The 26991-nt window shown below is 44.3% G+C and overlaps 1 protein-coding gene across 8 annotated transcripts in view; it reads left to right on the top strand.

Moving 5' to 3' along the window:
• Ten-a (tenascin accessory) overlaps positions 1–26991 on the top strand; it is a 468764-nt gene that overhangs the window by 407863 nt on the left and 33910 nt on the right. For all 8 annotated transcript variants that reach the window (XM_043413134.1, XM_043413136.1, XM_043413137.1 and 5 more), the window contains one exon: positions 25231–25505. In XM_043413134.1, the coding sequence (XP_043269069.1) occupies positions 25231–25505 (275 nt within the window). The remainder of the gene's footprint in view (positions 1–25230; positions 25506–26991) is intronic.

Here is a 26991-nt window from a genome sequence, read left to right as displayed (position 1 = left end):
TCTTCTTCTTCTTCTTCTCAGCGTCATCTTTTTCGTTCTCCTCCGTGAACTCTCGAGTAAGGACAAGCCTGTGCTCGGCTCGTAAATAAAGTTGGTTGGCACACACCACCGCGAGACAAGAGGGATGACGTTTTCTGCTGCTTTTACCACTGTGTACAAAGGCAACCCCCTCGTGCCTGCGCGCCTCGCCACACTCCTCTCCGTTCCTTTTCATTCTTCTCCTTTCACTTCTTGTTTTTTCCCATTCTCTTATCTCCCTCCCTTTTCATTTTTCCCGCTCGATTGAATGCGTGGGGCAGAGCAAATTCTGGCCTGACGAATTTTCCTGTGTCTCTTCAAGTGCGGAGCGGGCGGAGTCGAAGCTGCATGGTGCAAGATCGTATACAAAAGTGGGGAAACAAACGTAAGAAACTCTAACGAATTGAGGATCGAATAAAATATAAAATTGATGTTTAAAAACGAGCAAAAATATAGAAGGAAGTCGGAGATAAACGGAGCATTTGTCAACCCCGTAATTGGCCCCGGCGTCGCCATTTTGCTCCATTTTTCTCGCCCTCCCATACCTTTCCTCCCCCCAATCGAGTTCGTTGCCTCGACCTTCATTGTTCCCTTGCCCCGGCTCTATTTCTTGGATCCTCATCTAAATTGACACGAAATATTGGTCACCCAGAGCTCGAGTCAGCCTCGTTCAGCAATCCTCAGAATGAACGATTTAAAAAAAGCTTTCGAAAGCAATAAAAAGTGTGGAATGTAGAACAGCTTTTTTCTCAGATGGAAGCTCTTCGCTTTCCGTAGCGTTGACAGCAAACGTTCGCGATGCTGTATTTTTATGCGTTTATTTTTTTTCCAGCACCGCATCCATCCTTGGCTCCTCCCGCAGAGGGCCTCGGTCGTTTTATTGCTCTCAAAAACGATCGATTCTCTGGTAAAGAGTTTTTTCCGCGTAATATCCCTCGGCCTCGGAGGAGCGAACCTCGTTCCCATGTATCATTGCACTCTCCAAGCTCCACGAGAAAAATACAAGGGAGAATAAAAAAAAGAGACAGAGATAAATAAATGAGACACTCTGCGAAGAGAAAATCCTCCGTGCACAAGCAGCTTACTTGCAAATTCTTGCGAGTACAAGCCCAGTCCCGGGACAAACAAACTTCGGTATTTGCAAGCGTGAACGTCTGTAGTACGAATGTATTTTTAATTGTTGTGAACAATCGCTTGGTTTCTCTGTTTTTTTATAAAAAGAAAGAGTTTTCTTCGTTTAACTGCAATGTTTTCGATGAATCTGCAGTTTGATCGAAAACTATTTTATTCGTTCAATCATGTCTGACCTCGCGATGATCACGTTCTTCACTGGCACCCCATAATGTCACATTTCCTTGCTCCAATGACTTTTCCAATGTACCTGTCCGCGTGCTATCGGAGTCGGAGGCACCGACATGAACGTGGCATTTTAATGTTGTAGGACCGTAGGAAAAAGCGTTGAAAGTGTACATCGAGCAGTGGGCATATATCTCGATGAAATCCCCAACTATAAAAAAGCGCCCTACCGCGCGCGCGAATACATATAAGCGATGGAGAAAAATATATCTTTTCGTTGGGGCTTTGAATATTTCAGAACGCTACAGCCTGCTACGATCATTGGATGTTTCTTCGTTGTGTGTGTGCTCGTAGCCATGTAGTACATAAGATCGTCTATGTATCGAATGCAGGTGGAAGCTTTTCGACTGAAATAAAGCATCCTATTAATCCTTGAAATCCGAGCCCCGGAGTAGGCTCTCGAATCAGCGGAGAGTTCTCGTGCTTAATGCTTCGCATGTTGAAATATTCAGAGGGAACTGCACGTATCGTAATTTTTGTATCTTTTTATTATTAGCATTGTATCGTTCGAACTTCCTTCCCGGGGATCGGCCAATGTTTCTGCGAAAATCCACGGGACGAAGGAAGAAAAATGGGGAAAAACGTACGTGAATACGGAGAGAAGCAAAGTGGGATGAAATAAGGTCGGGAAATGTGATAATAAGGCGATTTTTTACCAGCTTCGTACCGCTCGGACGCAATTTTATTGCGTCAAATTAATTGGCACGGTAAAATAGCTCCGGTCATTTAGGGCATGCCTTGTTATCGTGGCTTCGCCCTTTAGCGACAAAGAAGCGCGCCGTGTCTTTGGGCGAGCCAGCAAAAGAATCCACCCTGGTCTCTCTCTCTCTCGTAGCGAGTTGCTCGTTAAGAATGAAAGAAACCCATTCATAGTCGAAAGGAAAAAAATGTACGCGTGTATTCGTGCATGTCTATATCGGAATATTTATTTTTCCGGAAAATAAAAAAAACGTTTTTCTTTTGAAAGGTAACCCGTGGTGAGCGTCGCGACGTTCTAACGCGCTTGTGCGCTTTTTTTACTTCTTTTTCGCATCCCCACCCCCATGAGCCTTTTGTCGGTTGCGGCGCAGCCATCAACTGCATCGACTCTATAACACGAGCTTTTAGAGAGTTCCTACACATTTTTCCTACGAGAACGCGCGAGCGCTAAAGAGAAGAAAAAAAAGATGAAAGATCATAGAAACTTGGTGGTTACCTGATAAACGAAGTTTTTCAAAGTCCGAAGCCTTTTTACCCAGGCACCACCTACCAACTTGTGTGCATGCTAATTATAAAGTGGTGCTTTTCCATCGTGCCTCAAATTGCGTTATCATTCCATTGACGATTTTTTAATTGGGAATATTCCCTGACCGCTGAGTCGGATCCTCCCAACTGAATAATTTCATAATTGTGTCATGTCCAATCTTCTTAAATCTTTCAATTACACTTTATTGAAAAGCACCGGAAAGCAGACACGAACGATCGAGCCGTCTTGTTCCCAATGGAAAATATTATAAAACGATAAAAATAAAACGTGATCATAAGTCTGCAGGAGGGCAACAGATCCAAAGACCATGCGGTGTGTAGAACCCATACAACACATCAAGTGTTTGACTGTCTTGTAGAGCGTTGAGTATAACACGGCTCGAGGGAGGCAAGACAAAGGGAAGAACTTTTATTGGCCGTCCATCGCAAACGATTCTTCAGCATCTGCTCACGTTCCACGTTCGGTCATTGTGCAATCTTTATGGGGGTTGACATGTTTATTCACCGTACGGAGCACTGTGCAGCGATAAATATGTGTTCGGCATGTGTGTCTCTGTGTGGCTGTGTTAAATTCGTCGAGCTCGAGGACGCGCGCATTCAATACCGCATATACTTTTGAAGCTATTGCGTTGACAATGCACTTGCGATTGAATGCGACGCTAACTAACGAGCAGCGGAGCCTGCTGCTCCGAACAGGGAGGCTCATTCGTCCGGCCACTTTCGATTAAAAGCTACTCTCGATTAAAAGAGAGGAACTCCACCTTCAAAACGATCTTGAAGAACTTCAGCGATCACTGAGCAGCCCTCGCACCTTGTATTTGTCTTTCGTTTCCATTTTCTAACTTCCATTCGCCGCTCGCCTCCTCGGCTTTGCCTATAAAAGAGAATTCTCTCCGGCGCAAATAACCTGCTCGAAACTCTCGTTTCATTAATCGATCTCCGAGACCGCTTCATTCGCTCCGACACCTCTCGTTAGGAATGTTGTAAAAATATGCGCCGGCTAAATGTGTCGTTGGAAGGACGAACGTTATTACTACCCTTTTCCTCTCGCGACAGTTTTTTTCGTCTATCTTTCCCGACCCGATCTCCCCCACGTTGAAATTACACTCGCAGTTATACTAGGAAACTGCTAATCTACGATTGATCCGTCCAACGTAATGTCTATTAACGTTCACATGAGAGCCACTCCCTTTCTGTGGATGCCTTCGACAGGCCTTTATACAGGGTGTCCGGATGATCGAGTCCAACATTTTCTTTCGTGCCAAAGAAAAATCCTTGAAATCTCGATTTCGGAGTTACTCCAAGCAGCGGCTGGCCGCTGTCCCAGCGTTGGTGTACCAGAAAACTCAAGTGTCTGAAAGTATTTCTCTGCAGAATTCTGCGCCTCTTCCAGCCTACAAATCTCGAGCGTAAATTCCAAGACACCCTTTGCACGAGCACACACACACACACACACACACACACAGTCTGTACATTCGTGTGATATCAGACGTGCGTGGGTCGTCTATTTATCGAGACCGTTGCTCTACAGCGGTAGCAATATGAGGATGATGGTTCGCGTAGATGAGGAGGCCTGTTACGCTGCTGACGAGCGGTGGTCGAGTCCTCGTTTCGAGCGATCCTTTTCTCTCGATAACGGCCGGAGGGACAGAAATAGTGATAAATTATATCCCAACGAAACTTCATCTCGTGGGATCTCCCTTTGCTATTTTAATGCTCCTTTTTCCAGCGTGTCAAACGTCCAGGGCCAAATAACTCGTGACAAATCGTGCGCGTCTCGATAGAGAGTAATTCCAAAGGTATTCATCGCCATCGTCCTTGTCTGCGGTAGCATTACAAAATAATATATCATTTCAGAGCCACATATGATTGGAAAAATATTAACAGTTTACTGGAACAATGAAAAATGTGATAAAACAAACGGTCTCGGGTTGCGAGCGACCTTCCCATGGATTTTTATTCAGCTAATTAGTCGATCGCGTTCCCGACTAAAATATCACGGTAAATTAAGCAATATTATGCGAGACGAGCGTTACTCTTGGGCTCCGGAAGTGAAGAAAATTCAATCGATCCCACGAAGGCTCCAATTGGTAGGTCACGTGACCTATGTGTACATTCATTTGCTATATACGTGTAAAGTTAACCCCGAAAATACAGTTATACGTCTCCGCGAACACGAGCACATGCCTACGGATAGGCGCACGTCGGCGTGTATCGCTGTGCGTTTTCGATTGCGTCGTGGCTATGCGTGACAGATTGGGCACGAGGGACTAACACGTGGATCTATACGTATAGAACGGGAGAGGCGGAAAGAGGAAGAGCACCAGGAAATACCCCTACGCAGCCCGTTCGGTGAGCCAATTTGTCGATGCCATTGGCCTGAGGGTCTAAAGGGCAACGGCGGGGGGAGGGGCGCGCGTGCAGGAGAAACTCCATAAAATTTTTCGTGCTGCTCTCCCAATGAGTTATCGATCCCCTGAACTCTCTTTCCCTGTCGCTCCTCGATGGCGATGAAGCCGAGGCGGATCTCGAGGCGTTTCATTCAGAGGAATAAACTCACCCAAGTCCATTCGAAACTTTGCATTCGTTGGGTGAATTCCTTATCGAACGAAGAGCAAATATTGAGCTATTTTCGAGCGAAGATCACAGCTCCGGAAGCAGTGCGCTTTAAGATAATCGCCGTTTCCGGTACGAGAACGGGAGAGAACAGCCGTCCCGAGATCGTTGAACGTCCGAACTGTTTATATCCCCAAGGAATATCACTCGCTTCCACACACATACACTCGCTTCGTCGATGTACATAATTATAGAAATACACTCCCGTCTACACGCGTCCGCGCACGCACATATCGTCGTAATAAGAGCATTACTAACCGTGCATGTCACGAGACGAGCGGAATTCATCCCAAGTGTAACTGCACTCGGCCTACATACGTGCACGTTCTATCATTGTATAGGCCCCGATCTAACCCACGACGAAAGTTATATATAAGCGGAACCGCGGGCTTTCCTTGACAGAGGCACCACATTTTCTCGGGACTCTCACACTTCTTGCTCGTTCAAATATCATTCGAAAACGTACGATCAATGATTCCGAGTTTTTTTGACTCGACGATAATTATGTTCCAGATTTAGATGTTTTTCTCATCGCACAGGGAAAAAATGAGGGTTATCTCGTGCCAGATATTCGTAGGTAAACCCCAGCGCTCATCCACCCAGCTGAGAGATATGAGCTACGACGCTCCGAGCTACAATTACGTTGAAATAGTGCTTCCGGCAGCGGAGACTCGTGTCGGCCAATGTACTCTGTGCTCTCCCTGTCCTCTCTCTCCTCCCAGCCTCTTCGCACTCTACCTTTCTGCCTCGCTCTCTTCTGTCTTTCGCTCTCTTTCACTTTCTCTGGCCGCTAGCAGATTTTCTATCTGGAATTCCGTGCGATTCGGCCCGAAAATTGTGTAGAGAAACGCTCGACGTTGGAAGGACACAAGGAGGATTATTTATCATTGGAAATCGTGGAGCACGTTGCATATCGACTGGATATCTTTCGTCCACGTTTTTTACGAATTACTGACTCGGGGTGAATACACAAAGGACGATTCGAACGCTCTGTTAAACTAAAAAATGTAATCCACTCTCGTTACGTCTGCATTCGAAATAAAAAATAACTCGACGGAAAGAAAATATTGGATTCCGCGTCAGCAGCGATATAGAAATGATGAAAAGTACATTTTTTTTCGGACCCGTCCATTCGGGACAAATGAACCGTTTCGAAGAGCTTTATCGCCACGAGAAACTTGCCGTTTCTTCCTTTTTTTACGAACCATTAACTTCCCATGGAGCTCACGCAGCGCATCATTTTCTCGGTTTATGCCCTTTATCCAGAAACAATGGACGATCCTTTAAGCATATCTTGGAGCAACCTCCCGGACACCCCGTATCCACATTACTTCTCAACTCTGCGAGTGTGCGCGTGCACCGATATACTGGAGTAAGAAAAAACCACTCTTTCCATCCCGAAAGGTTGGCCGTTACGTGTGTTTGCACAGGACAAGGACCGGACCGCCTGCTGGCGCGTTGAACGTCTATACCTGAGTGTACAACCCCCGTGAAACGAGCGTGAAAGCTTCTTGTTAAGGCGAAATACGAGAATAGAGAGCGTAGCAAAATATCGTATGCCAGCAGAGGATTCTTCATTTTATTTCTATATATCTGCGACTGAGTCATCCCGGTATGTTTCCTTTTTATTCTCCGCATTCTCCTCGTCTTTTCACCATCGCTTCCTCTCTCTCCGTCCCCTTCCCCCCGGCCTTATCCCTCTTCACTTTTCTCTCCTTTCATTCTCGTTATTCCTTGTATGCGTCTCGATCGCTGTGGATTCTCTTGAAAATGTTCCTTCCGACTCTTACGACTCCCGCTCACCGCGCGCCTCACAATAGAGAATTATGTACGGCCACCGTCTCGTTTCACGACCACTTTACGAGACAATAATGACGACCATCTCGAAAAAACGGAGGCTCCAGGTAAATTCTTTGTACTAAAACAAAAATATTGCTGTCAATGCCCACTGAAAAGTCCCTCGTGACACACTCCCGTCCGAAGAATCATCGCACCTCAATCCTTAAAGTGCACCGCTCCCTTTAACGACCGGACAAACATTTATGACCGTCGGAAGTTTCTTGACACTCCAAAGCACTTTTTAATGGAGACTGGCTGACAAAAAATACGAAAATTCCTCAAGATTTCGAGCTCCATTGGTTTACTATCGATCCTCAACTCGAGCTGGGGACACCCTGTACAGAGAGAGAGAGAGAGAGAGAGAGCATCGCATCGACGAAATATGTAATCCACTCGCTTGTGCCACAACTCACATGCCCGTGTGCAGTTTTCAGTACTGCGGATTCACGATTGTATGAACAAGAGTTATTTTCTCTGGCTGTAACAATTTTGTTCTCGAATCGAATTTAATGAAAATTATTTGAAATACAGGAGCAACTGCGTGGGCCCGGAAAACGTGCACTCGAGCAAAACTCTATCGACAAATATTTTCATAAATGTATATAAACATGTGCTCCCACGGTAGCCTCATCACACGACCGTGTTTGTAATCGCCCAGGAAAACTCGCGAGTTTCATTTGCAAGTGTTCGTCAATCAATTTGGATTGATTGCTTCCGCTTTAATGTTGACGGTTCATTTTTCGGAATACCGATCCATTTTCCCTCCGCCCTTCACTTTTGGCTTGAGCTCACGTTTGATGGATCACTGAAATTCTATGAAATTCATCAACGAAAATTTCCTTTTTATTTTATCGAACGCTTTTATGGGAAATGAGGATGGAAATTTGTAGCTTTCATCAAAGATTCGTCGGTGTTTGTAAATTTCGTGAGAGTTTTGAAAGTTCAATTTTCTCAGTCGATTGAAAAATTCTCAAATCGAAAGATAATTTTAGTCGAAAATCCATTCATTCCTACGGATATTTCATTTATCATAACACGAGAAGAAAATCAACCTCGTCAATCCCTTGCGCATGACCCTCTTTTTCAAAATTTCCATTTCCACACAATTATTCTTGCAGGCAAATTCTCCAATAACCATCTAACAACGATTGAACTAATTTCGCCGCTATATTCGGCGAGCGAGGAGGCGCGTATAGAATTCTGATAATCAATAACATTTCCATTCATATAGCAAGTGACGTCTCTATATGCGTGGAGGCTGAGATAGCTTCTGAACTCTGACATATTGCGGTGCCGCACGAAATTATAAATGACTGTGAAAATTGGTGGAAATGGAATGGCTGCTGCGACTCGAATAGTACAATAATAGAAAAGTGTAATAACGAGTTATAATTGAGGCAGGAGGAAGATTCAATGGATTGAAAATCAATAATGAAGCAGAAAGAGAGAAAAAGTTGGGTGAAGAAGAATTAGCAGAAAGCCCACGCTCCGGGTCCCGCTTATTATTTCGCGTGTTCCTCGGACAAGTCAGAGGTAGTTTTCGTCGTCATCAAGTATGAAATAGTCCCTGGTAAATTCGACTTGAGATGACGAAGTTAGACCCTCTCTGGCAGAAAGAATTTTCTCCTCGGGTCAGCCCACGAGTCGTCCGCACAGGAGCCGTCAACGTTTCGGACCTCTGGGGATGAGAAAAGCCAAAAAGAAAAGCGAGCGACTTACTCGTCGTGGCTGGAAAGGGACAGATGAGATGAGCTTTGGCGACGACGACGACGACGACGACGACGACGACGACAAAAGTTCAGCACGCGAATCTAAGAGACTCTTTTCCTACCTATTTCAACTTTCATGTACCATATATTTATATATTTAGAGGTTAGATTTGGTCTTACGAACTTGTGAGTAGCTGAAGAAAGAGAGAAAAAGAGCATCATGAGGACAAGACATATATAATGCAATGGACAATCGTGACCCCTCCTCTCGCTTTCCCTCAGTAGATTAGATTTACTGGAGCAGGTTACGTTCGGCTACGCTGCTGCAGGTTGACTCCAAATCCAGAGGTCGTTCTTGTGAGTGTTCTATATATCCAAGTCTTATATATTCCCAGTGCAGCACGTCCCAGAGACCCTCTTTTACTCACTCAACTCTCTCTCTCTCTCTTCTCGCAGTCTATACGTATCTTTGCTTTGGTAGAATAAAAATGGCCGCTCACGTAACATCTCGAGGACCGTATAAAACGAGTGGTCAACGGCCTCTGACCCGATGCACCGTGATTTCGTCGAGGTGTCGTCGTCAATTCGGGAGATTGGCAGATTTATCGTTTTCTCTGCAGGCACTCGTTAAAGAACTGTCAAATATTTTTTTCAGCTGTGCGTATCTTCGGGTTGTATAATTTTTTCATTATTTTTATATTATTCAAAGTGAGAATGAAAATGAACGTTCAATGTTGTTAAACACTCTGGCGTGTGAATCCGTGACTCAGAGAATTTGGTATTTTAATATTTGTCGGAAGGAGGACACAGCGCCGTCCCACCAAGTGCGCGAGGATCGTGTTTCCTTTCTCGGAAGACAGATAAGAGTACTCTGTTCTTTATTGTCCTGCTCCGGAATGCACGGACAAGCAAGGAAAACACGATTATCATCATCACCATTATTATTAGCATAATCCAGTGACGACGTATGAATACGAAATGAGGGTGCGCGCATCCGAACATCCGGATATTTAAAACACTAGATTCGCATCTCTTTTATTACGAAGCCTGGTGAAAAGTAAGACGAACGACAAAAGTGAACGATGAATACTAAAAAAGGGAGAAAGAAGGTGAAACGATGAATTATGGGTGCCGGAATTAAATGAGACGTTGGAAAAAAATGCCATTATTCTGTACTCGCTCGCTTGAACTTATCCGATTACGCAAAACATTTGGATCTCTCTGGTGATACAATGCGATGAGAAAATAATGGACCGGAGCGAAAAAGGAACGTCATCGACATGGTCAACATTATTTTTTCCAGCTTCGTTGGCTCATATTTATGGTCCAGGGTCCAGGAGTTTTCTTAAGGCGTCTACTCCAATTAGAATTGCCAAAAATTGATTTTTTTATTGTATTTTTCTAAAGTGTACATATTCAACTAAAATTTTTTAAAGATCTGAACAGTCCAAGTGTACTTTTGATCGACCTTTACTTGGCCGTCCGAGCACGCTAATACACGCACCGCCCAGTGCGGTACCGCGTACCTGCCTGCCTTTAAACGCGTTTTTCACATCTTCTTTATGACCGTAGCTATAGCGCATATCACAAAAATTTTGAAATTTTGAGTGAAAGTATTTTTTTTTGCAAGAAACGATGAAAAAAACGTGCATTTTTGAAAAATTCAAAAATGTCTTCTCCCCCATTTTTCTATACGAAAACTGAGTAAAATAAATATTTACAAAAATGTTTGTGTATTTTAAGAGTGTATTTTTAGGCCTAGCACTTTTTATGTTCATATTTATAATTTATAAAGGTGAAAAAAAATCGTGAAAATAGTCTTTTTTGCCCGGTTAATTAGGGTAGATACCTTAAATCCTCTGCATCTTCTCGACTCGTAATTATGGGGGTTCGTTAAAGCACTGAATCATGATCAGAAGAGTCTTCGAGCACTTTTTTGTCATTGAAATATCATTGGCTCGGGCTCGTTTTCGATATAGTGCAGGGAATCGGCAATCGAGGGTATATCGAACAGGAAAATAATGGAGAAGTATTCCCCCTGGAATCGGGAGTTGCAACGCCTCTAAATTCGAGTCGCGACGATGGCTTGAGCTTCCGATTTCAGTAATCAAGGACACCTCGTTATTTGAACGACGCAAAAGAGACAAGTTCGCTCGAATGCTTTCGCCTTTCCACCGCGGACACCTCGCTCTCGAAAATCCCAAGTTTAAACCAGCACCAAAACTCTCGTGTCGCGAGATTCTCGAAAAACGCTTCGAGAGTTCGTGCAGATTGTCGGAAGAGGATTCGGGCAGGCGGCGGAGAATTTTTTCTCGGTTAAACAGTGATCGAGAGTTGTGACGAAGAGAGTGACGGAAGACTTCGAAGCGAAATGAGAGACTCGGGACGCGCGAGAAAGTCTCTTTCCGCTGGAAAAACTTTTCCCCTTCCGGGTAGTGGAAAATATCAAAGGATGCCGACGAGACCCTCCGCTATCGCGCTTCTTCTAAATATATATTCCACTCACACGCAGCCACACGCCTACATCCACGATACATTTATCGTAGATGCTTGCCTCTTGTATCCCCTTATTAAGGCCATATTCTGGTGTTTATTTTTTCTTCCGCCCTCCACCGTCTTGCCTCGCCCTGCTCGACGCTCCTTCACTTTGAGTCTTTTTCATTTTTTCTTCTCCTCGTCCCTTCTCATAGATGACAAAACTTTCAGGAAACCAAGCAATGAAGAACGCGAGAGTCGCCGGATGACGTCTGATGGCAAAAGTTGCTACACGAATTGCAGGGATGGGCCAACGCACATCGAGAGCGTATCAACAGCCGAGTACAGATTCATAAAAGTGCTAATAAAAGTTGTTCCTTTTTTCACAATGTCGAGGACAAAACAATTTCACGAAACCAAATGTCACGCAATTACCGCCAACCGGCACAGGCACCAATTTATTTGTAAAAAAAAAAAAAAAAAAAAAAACTCCAAATTATCATTCGCCTGGTATAAATAGAAGTCACCGAAGTAGAACTGCGTTTTGGAACCCCATGAGAAATGAAAAGGGGGAACGGGATACTACTTCCTTTAAAAATGAGCTTTTTATCAGGCGTGTGTGTTGCAAGGTGAAACAAGGGTGAAGAAAAGTTGGAAAAAAAACAGGCGAGTTTCATGAACTCTGCCTACGATTTGAAAAAAAGATCGTTGCAACAACTAAATGTCTTTAGTTGATATTTTTGTTGCTTGATCTAACTAATATTCGCTTCCGATAAATAAAGTTCGTTCATCAAAATCACTAAATTTTTGTTTATATAAATTAACTAAACGAGTGAAACCAAATCTTTTGCTCGAAGAACTCGGAATATTTATTTATTTCTATTTAATCCACATACACGCTTTTGTTGAAAATAATAAATACTTTGTAAATCGAATCATAATGGTCAGTTCACTTTATCCAACATAATATGCGGAAAATGACAAATAATTTTGATTGTCGGATTTTTCTTCATGCAGCTAAACAAAACCTTATCGATGACGAACCGAATCAATCGGTCCATAAAAATGTCTACCTCGAAAGAAAGTTCAGTAGATTTCGAGTAAATTTGGTTGAACGGATCTGCTAATTTCTCAATAAACCAACTAAATTTCTGCCCAGCAATAAAATAGTTGATTTTCTTTATTTCAATTTTTTTGGTACCAAAAACTTTTTCGTATGTAACGCTCCGAGCCTCGTCCCTAAACACCGGACCGCGTTAACATTTCGTTCGTTTTATTTGTTCCTCGGGCTCGTCAGACTATTCGGCTGAGGCTGAGTTGTCTCGTCGGTGCGGCGGAGGCAGGGGATGAAAGTCTGGAAAAGAAACTCGCGAAACGGCGGACATTTTTGCATTGTCGTCACGCGCGCAATCTTATTACAGTCACACGTGGTGTAATATTCGAGCCCCTGCTCACGTGGGCCGGGTCTCATTCGAACGAGGCTCGACTCTCATCTCTCCCCCGTCCCGTTCGCTCCTTCTTCTCACTTTCCAAAGTCCCTTTTCCTCGGAGAGTCTCTGGTGTGCGCGATAGAGTCCATTTTTTTAGGTGCGGCGGGTCCAATGGCCTCTTTCTTACCTCCGCGCGGCGCATTCTCTGTTGAGATACGACGGCGATATCCGGCGGGATGATCGAACGCTACGAAACTTTTCTTCGGTGACCTTTTCTCCGATGATACATACACGGGGGCGGACTTTTTTCTTTTCCCTCCCTCCCTTCATCCGGGAGTTTCCCGACGCTCGGGATCTTCACACTTTGCCAGAAGCGAAACTTGTCCCAGCTACATCATCGCGTTGCCGAAAGGCAACGTAGATAAACGTTAAAGTGTGAGGCAGAAAAAACTTGCACCCAAACGGCATGAATCACGCTCAATTTCTCCGTTTTGTTTTTTTCATTTTTTTTTTCAACTCTACTCCCCGCTCAGCTTTACCAGCAGTAGCTCGAGTCCGTCCCAAACTATTTTCACGAAAATCCAACCCCAATAATTATCATCCTTGAAAAATACGTCTTAAAGTTCTCAGCCCTCGCAACGTGTCTTATAGAAACGATAACTCAACAACGTTGGCGCGCGAGCCCGAGCTGCCAGCCATCTAGCGCCGTGCCACCGAAGCACCCAGCCATTCCGACTAATAGAGCTCTTCGTTGCGTTATACAACCACGTATATACGTCCGATGCTCGGGAGTGTATCATTAATGACATGATCCATTAGGGGAGGAAATTATATACCCCACGATTGCCAAATAACCAAGTCGGCCCCGAGTTCCGTAATAATCCTCCTGGGCTCCGGGGCGGTGTGTATATACATAGTAACCGTAATACGTTAACCCAAGATGGGAGTCTACATTACACCGAACCACGTGTCGTTCCTTAGCGAAGAGTCAGCCTGTGTGCCACGAGACGAGAGAACGTGACAAGAATTCCTAACAAAATTTCTACTGTGCTATATTCTTTTGCTCTCCTCTCGCTCCCTCTTCCTTTCGCTCGTCCGTCCCAGCACTCATTCAATTTCTCCACGACTTTTTCGCTGTTGTAGTCGCTATCGCAAAGATCCTCTTTGCTCGCAGGGCTCTTCTAGCTCATTATTACGTGGAAGGGCGCACGTTTTCCTGGAGAATTTCCGTTGTCACGGGTATATTAGTCGCCCCTTCCTGGCTCGTTAGCGCGAGTGTCACGAGAGAGCGGCTCTGCGCATACGAAGGCGCTGTGCTATGACGGGGATGTCGATGACCCCCGACGTCCGAGCGGCGTTTCGAGGTCATTAAATCGCGTTGGATACTCGCGGATCCATAGGAATGACAGACCGATGCAATTAAGTGGGCGGGTAATAAGCAGTCAAAATAGCGGGGAACGGGAGCCGCGAATTTCTCAACGGGGGATTCGCTAATGATTTTTATTTCGGTTCGTCAGCTATGCGGGCTTCTCGCGAGTGAATTTTAGGGGGAGGCCTCGAGTGCGGCCTCACTTATATGGATTCATATTTGTGGAATGCGATCGACTAAAAATGCATCGCGAGCATTTCGGAATCTTTACGAGCCTGTGAAGTTGCAAAAGTTTTGAAGATGAGCTACGCAAACATGGAGGGCGGAGTACACGCGCGTATGCTTATATTTATCGAGGCACAATCGTCGCGTACGCGAACGTACGCTCCGACAAATTTCGGATTCCGTCCAGCGTGCCCGAGTTGCACGATCATCCGTGAATCCGCACGTGAATCGAAATCACTCGGTCGATTTTCTCGCTCTTTTCATCCCCGTACCATCATTTTTTTCCTTCTTTTCTCTTCCCTCTCTAGTTTTCTTTCTTTCTCCCTTCAGTTCTTTCGTCGTTGGACCCACTCATGCGACTCATCCTCAATTTTTTATCCCCCCCCCCCCCCCCCTTCCTAACCAGTCGATTTTTATTTCTCTTTGTATCCCTCCGTACGCTTCGTGCACAAAGTGTGCGCTGAAAATCGTGCCGAATTTCCTCAACGGGGCTACCTTTTTCGAGACTCGAATAACATATTTTTGTAATTCTCCACGAATTTATCGAGCCCGTCTTTGCACGGAGTGATTCTTTTAAAATAAACGAAATTTCCATTAATTTTCTACTTCCTTCATTGTCAAACCGGATTTTCATGACAACGCCACTTTCGTCTTCTTTTCTCTTTCCCTCTGTCCCTCGTGACGATCGATCCGCGCGAGGAAAGATTTTGTTCGCGTGTAATTCGCTTGTTGTCCCCCTCCCTCGGAACTCGACTATTTTATACTGTATTTTGCCGAGCAATAGAGAACGAACGATGCAGTTTTACGTATACCCCAGTACATTATATACTTATACATAATCTATATTCTTGTCTATGTGTGTGTGTGTGTGTGTGTGTGTGTATATGAGAAATGGCGCGAGAGCGAACTGCGAAGCTGCAACTCCTTGGCAAACCTATACAGACACATATAATACATAATATACATGGGGATGTATGTATTTATATGGGAAGGCGAATTGCTTCGACTGGCACGAGCCATGAAGGCTCCTCGCGTTCGCTCGCGTCCATTGCATTATTCAATTCCGATCGTCCGCAATAAAGAACTGAAATAAGAGAAGGCAACGGTCGGGAGGGGCTCTGCAAGCTCGTACATCGCGCACAAGCGATATTTTCCTCACGAAAAATAGCTACGAAGAATGAAAGAAAAAGAGAAGAGAAAGGGAGGTGGAAAAATGGAAAAGTTTTGGGGATGAGAAACGTGAAGAAATAACGAATATATACATAGAAATATGTACTATATAATAGGAGAATCATTCTTCTCTTATTTTTCCTATTCTCTTCATCCGTGTATCCTTTTCTACCCTCTCTACATATGTTTTGTTATACAGATATAATGGAGTTTCTCCTTTCCGTTCTCCGCTGGCCGTGACGCGATCTTTTATCTTCATATTTTCAAGCTTGTATCCAATTTCCTCGCTCCTTCATTGTTATTTTTTATATATCTCTTATTCTTTCTGCATTTCTCAAATTCCTCTTTTTCGACGCTTCCATTCGAATGGATCTGAGTAAAGGTCGGAGCACGGAAAAAATCGGTTCGTTTTTTGTAACGAGGAATATATTATTTTTCAAAAATTTTCAAAATTCATTAGATTACAAACAGCATAGTTTTTTCTGAATTCTACAATTTTTCCTCCCTTCAATTCTAAACAGCTTTATGTGGACAGCAAAAATGATGCGCGTGAGAACTATACTTCGTTTTGTATTCGAGTATTATTCATCGTGTCAGATTAACACTTACTGATAAGTGGAAATTCATTCTAAATCACTAATTTTCACTGTCAGCACAGTAAATTCTATAATAAATACACGAATGTACACCGAACACGCGTGGGCTTTATTCAGGGTTGCCCGAGCATACTTAACAATATAAACATTTCAAGTGACTGAAAATATTTTTTACTATGCTTTTCCAGAAAAAGACTCTTTTCAGTCTTTTGAATAAAAGGTATTTGTTCAAAAGGTAAAAGGCATGGATATTGATATTTTTACTGTGGTGGATGGAACAATTTTTATTACTGCTCTTCGAATAAATGTTGCAATCCAACTGTCCCCAAGATACACTATATTCCGAGTATTTTCCTCTAGAATTTTCAAATATATCAAGTGCGAGCTTGTTAATCGATGTCGAATAAGAATTATTCTCATGTGCGTAATTGCGACGAGTGTATAATAATGATGAATGGTATTAGTTCATTCTCTTGGAAGCCTTGGCGTTTGGAGTCGATGCTCGTATATCGTGACCCTTCTAATATCGCCGACATCTGTATAAATTTATTTATTACACGTGTATATATTTATATATGTATGTATGTAGGGAGTGAGCCACATTTATGTACAAAGCGTTGAAAGAAGGCGAGAGTGATATTCCTATCACGTTTTCCGAGTGAGCACGGTTGGGAATCCAGAAGTCCCACGGGTCTCATTGGATTTCAAATGGAACTAGGAGATCGAGGAATCTCCGCTGATTCGCGTTGCCTCCGAGGAGTAAAAACGTAACAAAATCGATCTGGGTGAACGGACGAAAATTCACGAAGATAAAAAAAGAAAAAAAAATACTCACGAGAATATTTATTTTCTTTCCATACTTCACGGCTGTTTTATTTGCTATATGAAACAATTTTTATCGATAAATCCCAATGAAATATGTGACCAAAAAAAATAGAAATTTCTCATGCGACGCGAATCTCTATTTCTTATGGTTACACAGCTTTTTACGGTTTTCTCCACTTCCGGTGACTTATCCCTCCCCTAACCATACCGAAACGGCCGCCCCCCCTCCTGCGCATGACTCCAGCAGCTCGCTCGCACGAGCACCCATAAATACTTCTCGTGTATTCGTACGTTTTCGTTTATGAACGCAAATATTTAAACACTCTAATTCCGTCTGCCTTTCTCGAAAATGAAGAAACTTTTTCCTCCTCATGGGGACAAAAAAAATTGGAAATAAAGACGAGTTGCAATTTTTTATTCCCCATCGTCCATTTTCCGTTGATTGGAGCCTCGAATTTTCATTTCTTCAATCTTTAGATGTAAAAATTGAAAAAAATGTCATCGACACAAAAGTAACTCACGCAGTTTCATTACCATTATTTTAATTACGATTATTCTCATAATTATCAATAGGATTTATGGCGAGGGAGCGTCGTACCGCTGAAAATAGCCGGATTCACGGGGAATTGTATTACGGCGTTTTTAACTTGGTTCTATACGTGGTTGGCATGTGTATAAACGATGTGGGCACGTAGCGCAGCTGCAGGGTGTCACATTTTATAACGCCTTTTGCAACTGCGTTACGACTGTGCGCGCCCGACCGGGCGCGCGTATTCTGCTCATTTAACTGCGGTGTGTTGGAACGGGAGCACGCAAACTGTAACGAGAACTTGTCCGCATGTGCGAGCATTTCCCGGGGAGGAAAACTCCGCCGAGCTTTGACCCTCGGAACAAATAAATAAGGGAAAAAAATGCGAGAACTTTTGCCAACTCTTTTACACCTTTTATCTTTTAACTGCCGACGTAAAAGTACCTTTCTTCGGATAACTGTCCATGCGGAGTTAGCTTTTTTCTGCGCCTACACATTAGCTCGGAAATAGTGGCTCGGGTTGACGAGGCTTATCGCTCAAATTTGCGTACAATCGCTTCTTCCCCATCGAAAATGTGATTTTTAAAATAATTTAACGAAATTTCCGGTTCCGCTGTAACTGCTCCGGGGAAATGGCTATACGCAGAAGCCGATGCTGCACGAACATTGTACCTCGATATATCTGTGCGAGGGATATGAGATTGAACGAGAATGGATGATGGCGGAGGAGAGAAGCGAGCGAGCCCGTAGAAAGGGAAATCTCATCTCTCGCTCCCCATCCCGTTCGTTCTCGCCGCTGTAACTATAGCCTGGTATAAACTCTCGTTCACCGCGGGGCGCGGGGAGGCCGCGGAAATACTGTGTCGGCGATTCAAGCGTCGGAGGAAAGGCATGTGAATAATTATTATAATTAATATGAAGATCGCGCCCGCCGTGTAGGAAGGGAAAGCAATGGGAGAAGAAAAAGCGAATAACGAAAAAGGGGAATCGAAGGGATAGGAAATGTGAAGAGGGCAAAGAAGCAGCGAACGGATCGGAGAAACAAAGATGCAGGGGGAGGGCTGGAGATGAAATATAACGAAGGAAAAAGGAGAAAACTATGGCGAAGAGGATGCTCGATGTAATAGAAAAAAGGGAGACGGAAGGGGCAGGGGGGGAGGAAACGGGAAGAAAATGAGGAAGAGCGAGAGCGGAGAGCGAGAGCGGAGAGCGAACAAAGGAAGGAAAAGGGAAAGGAACGAGTAGTTCTCCACGGACCTCCTCCTCGCGCGATGCTGCTCAAGCCAGCTGAATATATTTGCGAGGATATCAGATATCAAGCTTGTTCGCGATGTAATTACGCTCGCGGGATATACGAAGAGGGAATCCTGAAAGAGGAAACCTCTCTGGGGCTCGCTGAGCGGATCTCCCTAACGTGTAAATTAATACAACAATCCCTCAAACTCTGAAAAGCGACGCACGCACGTACATCTCATTTTACGCGGTTAATCGTGTCAAATACGCCCTTTCGAATGTTAGCCCTTGACGCGATATTTTTGAATGAAGCATTCGTCCAGGAGATTTATCTCGCGCAGGCCATTGCGCCTGAGACCTTAAATTAAGCCTTTAAACTCACGAATGATTCTCGAAACGTTCTTAAATCTTGTCTCTCCTTTTCTTTCCTGTATTTTCTTCTCTTTTACCACTTTCGGGTCAACAGATCCGCAATACCGAGCTTCTGGATACCGTGACGACGGGGTGTCTTTGAACAAAGTCAGACGAACGCACGCCTCTAGAAAGACGAGATAAAGGGTGAGGCGAGAACTTGTATTCCGTATACACGTGTACACCTTGGGAAAAGGAAGCTATCGAGTAGCTCGCCTCGGAATGCTCGCAGGCCAGGGAATGAAAGTCAGAAAAAAGAGGGACGGAAGGGTCCTTTTCTCCCAGGTCCAATATATCTTAGCCAGAGGTGTGTATCCGCGAGAAAGAAGACGACGAAATGAGATCCTTTCATGCTCGTATCACTGGAAATTCAAATATCTCAAAATTCTGAGTTTCCTCTCTCTCTCCTCGTTTTCTCAAAAATGCAATAGAGAAGGTGAAGCGTTTTGTCGGATGAGGATTAGCATTTAATCGTAAATACAAGCTCGCGATGTGAGGAGACCCGATAGTGACGAATATCCGCTCCTCCATTCGCCCTTTCTTCCGAGGCGAGACACGAGGAATCTAATTAAAACAACAAACGCATTATTTCAATTGAAAAATAAAAAATCTAAAAATCCACGAGCACGGGGGGAAAGAGAGAAAATTAGTTAACAAGCGCCCTCGTGCGTTCGTGTTTGGTGAAAATCCTTTTTCGCCTTTTACGAGATAACGAAGGGCCACTCCCTCGCACGACTGATTCTCGTATTCGCATAACCGTACAAGCTTGTATACTCCAACTCCAAATGGCAAAAGGAGGATGAAACTCGTTTGATGTATTCGCGAATTGGGCAAGACTACAATCTCTCTTTCTCTCTTCATCTCTCCCTTGGACTCTCTCTCTCTCTCTCTCTCGCTCGCTCTCCCACGAAACACCGGGGCAACACGCATCTCACTCATCCTTTTTCCATCCTTTCACTCTCCCCTCTCCTCCCCCGGCCGTACATTCGTCACAGTCGTAATTGGATCACACGCTCGGATATCTGCAACGCGTCGTGGACCAGTCCAATCTTCCACTCAGCCGACACTCGGCACTGTATATGCCTGAACGAACCAACGACACGAAATGCTACACTGTATACTCTTCGCCATATACATCTGCATATGGGCATGTACCAAGTATTTACTATGCTGAGGGTGTCCAAAAAAACACTCTCAGAGAACCGGCTACACCGGCAAATTTGGAAAAAAACAATTTATCTTTCCGATTGAAGCTTAGTGAAATATTAACGAAACTTGGCCGATGCAGGATTCCAACGCGTGGGGTAGCGACATCGTGACGATGGTAGAATTCGAGCTAAAATTTTGGCTGTAGATGAAAAAAAATGTTGGTGATGAGAAATGTCGAATCAACGAATCGTGGGGAGGGAACAAAAATTCTGGAGCTAAATCAAGCTTTGGCTGATCAAAACATTGAATTTGTTCGCTCAAATGAATGTGGCATCGACAACAAATGTTGAAATGCCATATTTTTGTTCGTTCCCCACGATTTTTCGAGCGGTCTTAAATTTTGTGAATCGCCAAATTCGGGTTCTGAGCGTGGAGCGTAAAATTGTATCTTAATTTGCGTCATGCCAGAATCGGAGTAAGAAGAATATTCGAAGACTTTTCCCATGGGGATTCGCCGGCATGTTTTCAGCTTGGGAATCGCAAAAGTGACAGTTCCGCGACACCCTCTGTATAAAGTGGGAGTGGAGCCCCGCACTATAGCTCGTTTGGTTAAACGTCATTACCAATTGCCATTCAATTTTCCTTGCCTCTACGTGCGGTGAGCCAATTGAACGTTTTACAGTTCGCGACTACAGCTCTTTATTCTCTCGAACAAAATGGCCGAGAGAACAAAAAATGAAAAAAGAAGTGAAAAAGCATTTAGCGCATGGTACGGGCCGGAATGAACGGGACAGCCAAAAAAGAGTCTGTTTCATCCAATAAACAGATTTTATTATAGCTGATCTGAGTGCACCGGCGAATCGTGCACTTTGTCGAGTTCCCGGTGCACTTTTCATGTGGATATTCCACAGCGATTAATTCACTGTTGGACCGTACAACGTTTCGGATCACGTGCAGGCTCATGGAGTCCGAAATTCCTCGCGAAGCCTAAACGAGCATTCGCTGCGATTTTTCCGCCACTAAAATTTCCAGCCCATCCGCGTTTCGGGGCTTATTTCGTAGACGATTTTACGGACACCCTGTTAACGACACGCCGTACGGTTCGTGCATCCGAACAAACGAGGCGCGAAAGTAATGTTGAAAAAAAAAAAGACAGAAAAAAACATGAAGAGTTGACAATGATTATACTCCTCGAGATGGCTGCGTGCACTCCACAGCATTGCACACTCCGCCGCCTGCATTAAAGCCCGATTACTCTCTTTGCACATACACACACGTGGAGGAACACAAAATGGGCGGGGGAGAAAAAATAATAAAAAATGTCGATCAACATCGCGCGAAAAGGTGAACTCTCGCGTTAGTTATTGATTATTCAATTGAACGAAATGGGAACTGACATCCCTCGATTAATCGCTCCCCGCGTGTGACGAGTGCAGCATCCCTGTGAATGCGAATTTTCCACTGACCAAATGCCTTCGGAACAGCGAAGATTGTGAACGTGAACGAAAGTATCGGCATCTCGGTGCCTCGAAAACATTTTTCTCCAAAGCTCTCGAGAATTATGCGTGCAGTAAATAAACGCACGGTGACCAAAAACTGGCAGCCGAAACGATCGTTTTTACCACTTTTTTCACCGTTCCTCAACACCACAGTGAATCTTCGATTCTCGTCCATTGAAAAAGTCAGTCTCAGCATAATAAATTTGTTCTCCACCTGCGCGTTGAAGGACCACCCAAAATACTGTCGAAAATGAAAAGAAAAAATGCAAATTCGTCTTACATATGTAATGCACGTATGACGAGTGCCGAGAAATGACTCATTACGTGGTCGCAGCACGTACGAGAGATTCGACTCGATCGAGCATCGTTCCATCGACGAGAGAGTAAAATGCAGCCCTCAGCCTGCACACATAAATATAAATATACGCATCACGTGTGTGTGAGACGCAAGGTGCGCTCCATAGGAACGTGAGGCATTTGTTTTTCGTCGCATTATCAAAATCATAAAAATTCGAGTGCCCCGAAGAGAGCTAAAGTAGAATTTTATCATCGCGAGGCGAGCATTCTCGGCGTGCGCAGCCGCATCTTCGGATGTAAATCTCATACAGTGTATCTGACGAGCATTTTTTCCTCTGGCACGTTCTCGCAGAACAAAAAAGCCTCCATTATTCTGCCATTAGACTTTTCCTTACGAGACTCTTTGCCAGCGGCCAAGAAGACACAAACACAAATGGATGTGTGTGTGGCTCTGTGCCTGTGCAAGATGAAAGGAGAAACGAAAAGAGTGAGGGAAGAGACGAGGTCGCTGAAAACGACGAGAACACCCCCGAGCGACCCGATACTCTCTTTTAGTGAATTAATTTCTGCCACGCCGGTCTCTCTGTTCTTAACTTAATGATCCCTGAGGAAAAAGTTATTTATTGGCCAGTGCCTCGCGCTCAACGGTTTTCTACATCTCGCTCCGTCTCTCTCTCTCTCCCTCTCGTTTATACTCCTCTCATCGCACCGCTCGCCCTCCCTCCACATTTTTCTCTGTCTCCCTTTTTATTTCTCGTTATAGCCCAACCCTCGAGGCTCGAAAGTGTGAATAATTCCACCATTCGCGCTCGCTCTATACACTTATATAAACTCCTTCGAGAGAGAATATCGTGACTTTTTGTTTCCTGATTGATTGATCTAACGAGCTTTTGAATTTAGGGAAAACGACGATTAGCATAATCTTGTCCTCGTTGACTCATTGATTCTCATGCTCTTTAAAATTCAATTATAAAACTAAAGAAACAGGAAAAACAATTATGAGTTTAAGGCAGATGGGCGAATATTCGCTGTCCAAGATTAGGCGCGATGATACTTTTTCAAGGCAAAAATGAACACGTACGTTTGCAAAATTTGGAGGCTAATTACCGCACAGTTTATTAGCAGCAAATTAATTATTGAGTATCGACTTTTCTCTGACACTTGCCACTCCGCGACACGAAATTCGTACACACATTAAAAGTTATTGAATTTTTTCATTAGTTATATCCAAGGTTTCGGAAGAAAAAAATCGATCGTTGTATTTCATGGATTTTCAAGAATACCTACGTATTTTAGTTTTTGAACCTTACCGTTGAAAATCAGCTGAAATATTAAAAAATATTTGACGAGCAATCATTCGGATTACACGACAAATGGATTGGTAACGTTTGGCAGCGCTGCGCATTCGATGTACGTTGGCGTGTGAGGTCAGTTCGATCTTTTGGTCATATTTTGTCGTTCGTTTGCTTCGCCACGTTATTTTGTCAATTTTTCCAAAACGACCATTTTCATTCCGATAAACTTTTTTATCGTTCGTCTTTTCATATTTTCTTTCGCTACTACTTTGGACAGTAAACTCACTTCATAAGCTGTAAAATTCGTAAGGAAAACTGACTGAATGTTGGTTCTCCGTCGATTATATTTCCAAAATAATAAAATTATTATTTGAAAGTATCGTCTTTTGAAATTTTCGAAAAATATCGTTGTACCTTAAGCTCGTTTCTTGAACTCGGATTTTACAGATCTAAAAATATAAATAGACGGAGAATTTTAAAGGAAGAGTGAATGTCAAATCTCAAAACGTAAATTTGTTGGCAGAAATAGAAGGACCAGCTGAAAAGAAGTTCCACATTTATCGATTTATTTATTATTCGTCGGTAGCCCTCAAGCCGAGGAAAACCTCGGCCGCCATCTCACGGGGCTTTTATCCCTCGCGTCTCTCGCACCTTCCATTATATAACGGACTAACCAAAGGGGAAACATTCAATATTGACCGACGACATTGTTAGCTTTTCCTAACGGTTATCCTCAAACGCCGGATATCACTCGCGACCTCGTGTTTTCTCCCTCGAAGCCTCCTCCTCGTTCTTTCCGCCAAGATTTTCGTGGCTCTTTCTCGCAGGAAGTGGTTGTTACGAGGAGAAGGGGGCGGGGGCGAAGACCGCGCATGTTCCACCCCTGAATATATCTCTTCACGCTAGAATTATTATAATGGAATTTCGGGGCGCGTTCGAGCGAGGAGGAAGCCCGCGGGTAAAAGACTCCGAAGCGTTTTGTCGAAAAAGCTTCCTCTTTGTCACTTACATAGGCTCATCGGAATGCGCATATATATTTAAGCATATTTAGCCGGTGTATCATGAGCCTGAAATTCTTCGACGAATTTCCTCTCTCGCGTTAAACGTTCCGATGCTTTTTGTACGTTTTATTATTGTCATCATCACGCAATGACACATTCGATCCAACACTTCCATTCCTTCTACTTTCGATAAAACTTGCATTTTTCGAAAGCGTCGCTGACGAATTAAATTGTAAATTTATTAGCGCGATTTTGTCCCTGCGGAGTTATCGCTCGCGAGAACACAAATTTTCACAGCTCACCAATAAAAGTCCAATCTTGCCCGATCAACAGCCGAAAAGGCATTAAGCTGTGTTGTTCTTTCACTTCACCCTTTTCATTTTCGCGACACTATGTAACTCCCATCTCGTAAACCCGTTATTCAACACCCACGTGTTTTTCATCGCGTCGCTACCACCGAGTTTGTGTATGTGCGCGCGCGCGCGCACCGCCGTTTATATTGCCGGAGACTCGGACCATAAATATCGACGATGACGATGATAAAAACGAGTGACACGGGTCGACGTACCCGGTAGTCGAACACACGCTCTTCCTCACCGCTCCCCGGGCTCCCGTGGCTCGCTCCCCTTTGACGCCCCAACCCTCGTCAATGAACGACACGTTTGGAGGCAACACAGCTTCATCCGCCGCGTGAGCTCTGTCCGCGATTCGAGAGCAGATATAATCACCTTGGTGCGTTTCTTTCGCTCTTTTTATTCTGCTTTTACGATTCTCCCCGTTTTTCTTCCGACTTCAATCCTTTCCCGATGTTTTTCGAGCGCTTCCCGAAAGTTTCGTCAACTATTTATCGTCTCGAAGTAACAATCACTCGAACCAATTAGCTCCGAATTTTTATTGTTTTTCCACGTCATTCATGGAGCCTTTCTTATCTCGATGATTTCAGAATGCCACCTTCGCAACAACAAGGGACTCTCGGCTCGCTGGCCAGCGGGATCGGGACCGGCAACGGGGGCACCGGGACCACCGGGACTCCAGGCCAGCCCCGGGTGATGCCTGGATTTCCTCTCCAGGCCGCAGTCGTGCCCCATTACTCGCCGTACTCGCCGTCCCGTTTTCACATCGACAAGCGATGTCAGCACAGATGCTCGTGGAAATGCTTCTCCGTCGCGTTAATTCTGCTCGCTGTGGCTCTGACTGCCATCCTCGCTTATCTCGCTGGTAAGTTTGTTGCGTTATTAGAAATCAATGAAGCCACCTCCTTTTCATTCTCATTAAATCGATGGCGACGAAATCCCCCAAAATGTGATATCCAACGCTCAACCGAGGCATTTCCATTTGAAATTTACCAGTAAATAACCACCGGCGTGTCGTGGCCCGAAAACCAGACTTTATTCTCCCAAAAAATCGGACTCGAGTATCGAGTTGTACCTACAAATACTACTCCACATCCCCAATTAACTCGGAGGAAAGAGACGCAGCGGAGAGGGATTGGGGAGAGTTCGATGAGCCGAAAAATTGCTCGGCTCTAACGAGATCCCCGAACGCTAATGATCCTGAACATCTTAATAATCGCTTCCCCTCCATTGCAGATGCTCCGATACACGGGAAAATAAATGGCCCACAGCGTTTGCCGTTAAGTTTGAAACGGAGTTCGAAATTCTTCTAACTTCAAGTTTTAACAAGTAGAGCAGGGCAACGCTGTCGAAATGTTGATTAGAAGAATAACGAATTTGAAAAAGCGAGCTCGAGAAACTTCGAGCTTTCATGGGCAAGCAAAATAACTTTTATTTTCAATCAGTTTTCCCTTTATCCGAGAAATCGTATTGCTCTGTCTCTCTCTCTGCCTCTCGTGCGCTTTTTCTTGGCGTGCAGAAAAGAAAAATAAAGTGTTGGAAGCTCGTGTGGCTCGTGGGCTGCCGAACCGAACGAAATAAATATAAAGTCGAGTGTTTTCGATCCGGAGAGCGGAGACAGAGCGTCGATTCCGTAGTTACTGATGCTGTGCTCAACGGCGAGAGTCGACAAGCGGGTGAGGGGGATTTCACGAGGGATTCCCAAAGTAGATACACACGAGAAATCGGAAAGATACAGCGGTACACTGGTCCGATAATCGTTACGCCTTGCCAGTTGTATCTACGTCCTCGTTGCTGTCGATATAAGTCCAGGAATCGCCAGACACCAGGAGAGAAAATAAAGTAAAGGAGGAAGAAGGAAAGTGGAAAAAGAAGAAATAGAAGAAAGCCGGGAACGTGGAGTTTGGAGAGAGCGCATCGACAGGCTGCTTCGACAGTTCCATCTCTGCTCACCCTTCCTTCTCCATGATTGGCTCTCGCACACTTTAGACATTCGCTTGCGACGAGAATGACATTTATTCCATCTTTTCATGCTTCCGAGATATTTTGTTTTTGGCTTCCCTTCGAATCTAACCGGGAAGAGAGTTTCCTAAAAATCGAGGCCACATTTTTTGTATGAAAAGAGGCTTAGGTTTCTATTAAAAGATCCAATTTTGCGGGCTACGTAACGTTGTTTGCGCTCCGAGTCGATTCATCTTCGAGCTAAGTATAATATAAACAGGTAGACAGGCGAATCCATCAAAAGGGATGGACTCCTCCGATGGTAGGCAACAGGGGCGAGTTGAAGGATAGGAATAAAAGCGGGCGTAGGAAAATATCCGAATTTGGTATTCGGCTCGTGTGTCTCTCGA

Source organism: Venturia canescens, chromosome 2, assembly GCF_019457755.1.
Source record: "Venturia canescens isolate UGA chromosome 2, ASM1945775v1, whole genome shotgun sequence".
NCBI lineage: Eukaryota > Metazoa > Arthropoda > Insecta > Hymenoptera > Ichneumonidae > Venturia > Venturia canescens.
Note: the sequence above shows the minus strand (reverse complement) of the source record. Positions and strands in the feature narration are given on the sequence as shown.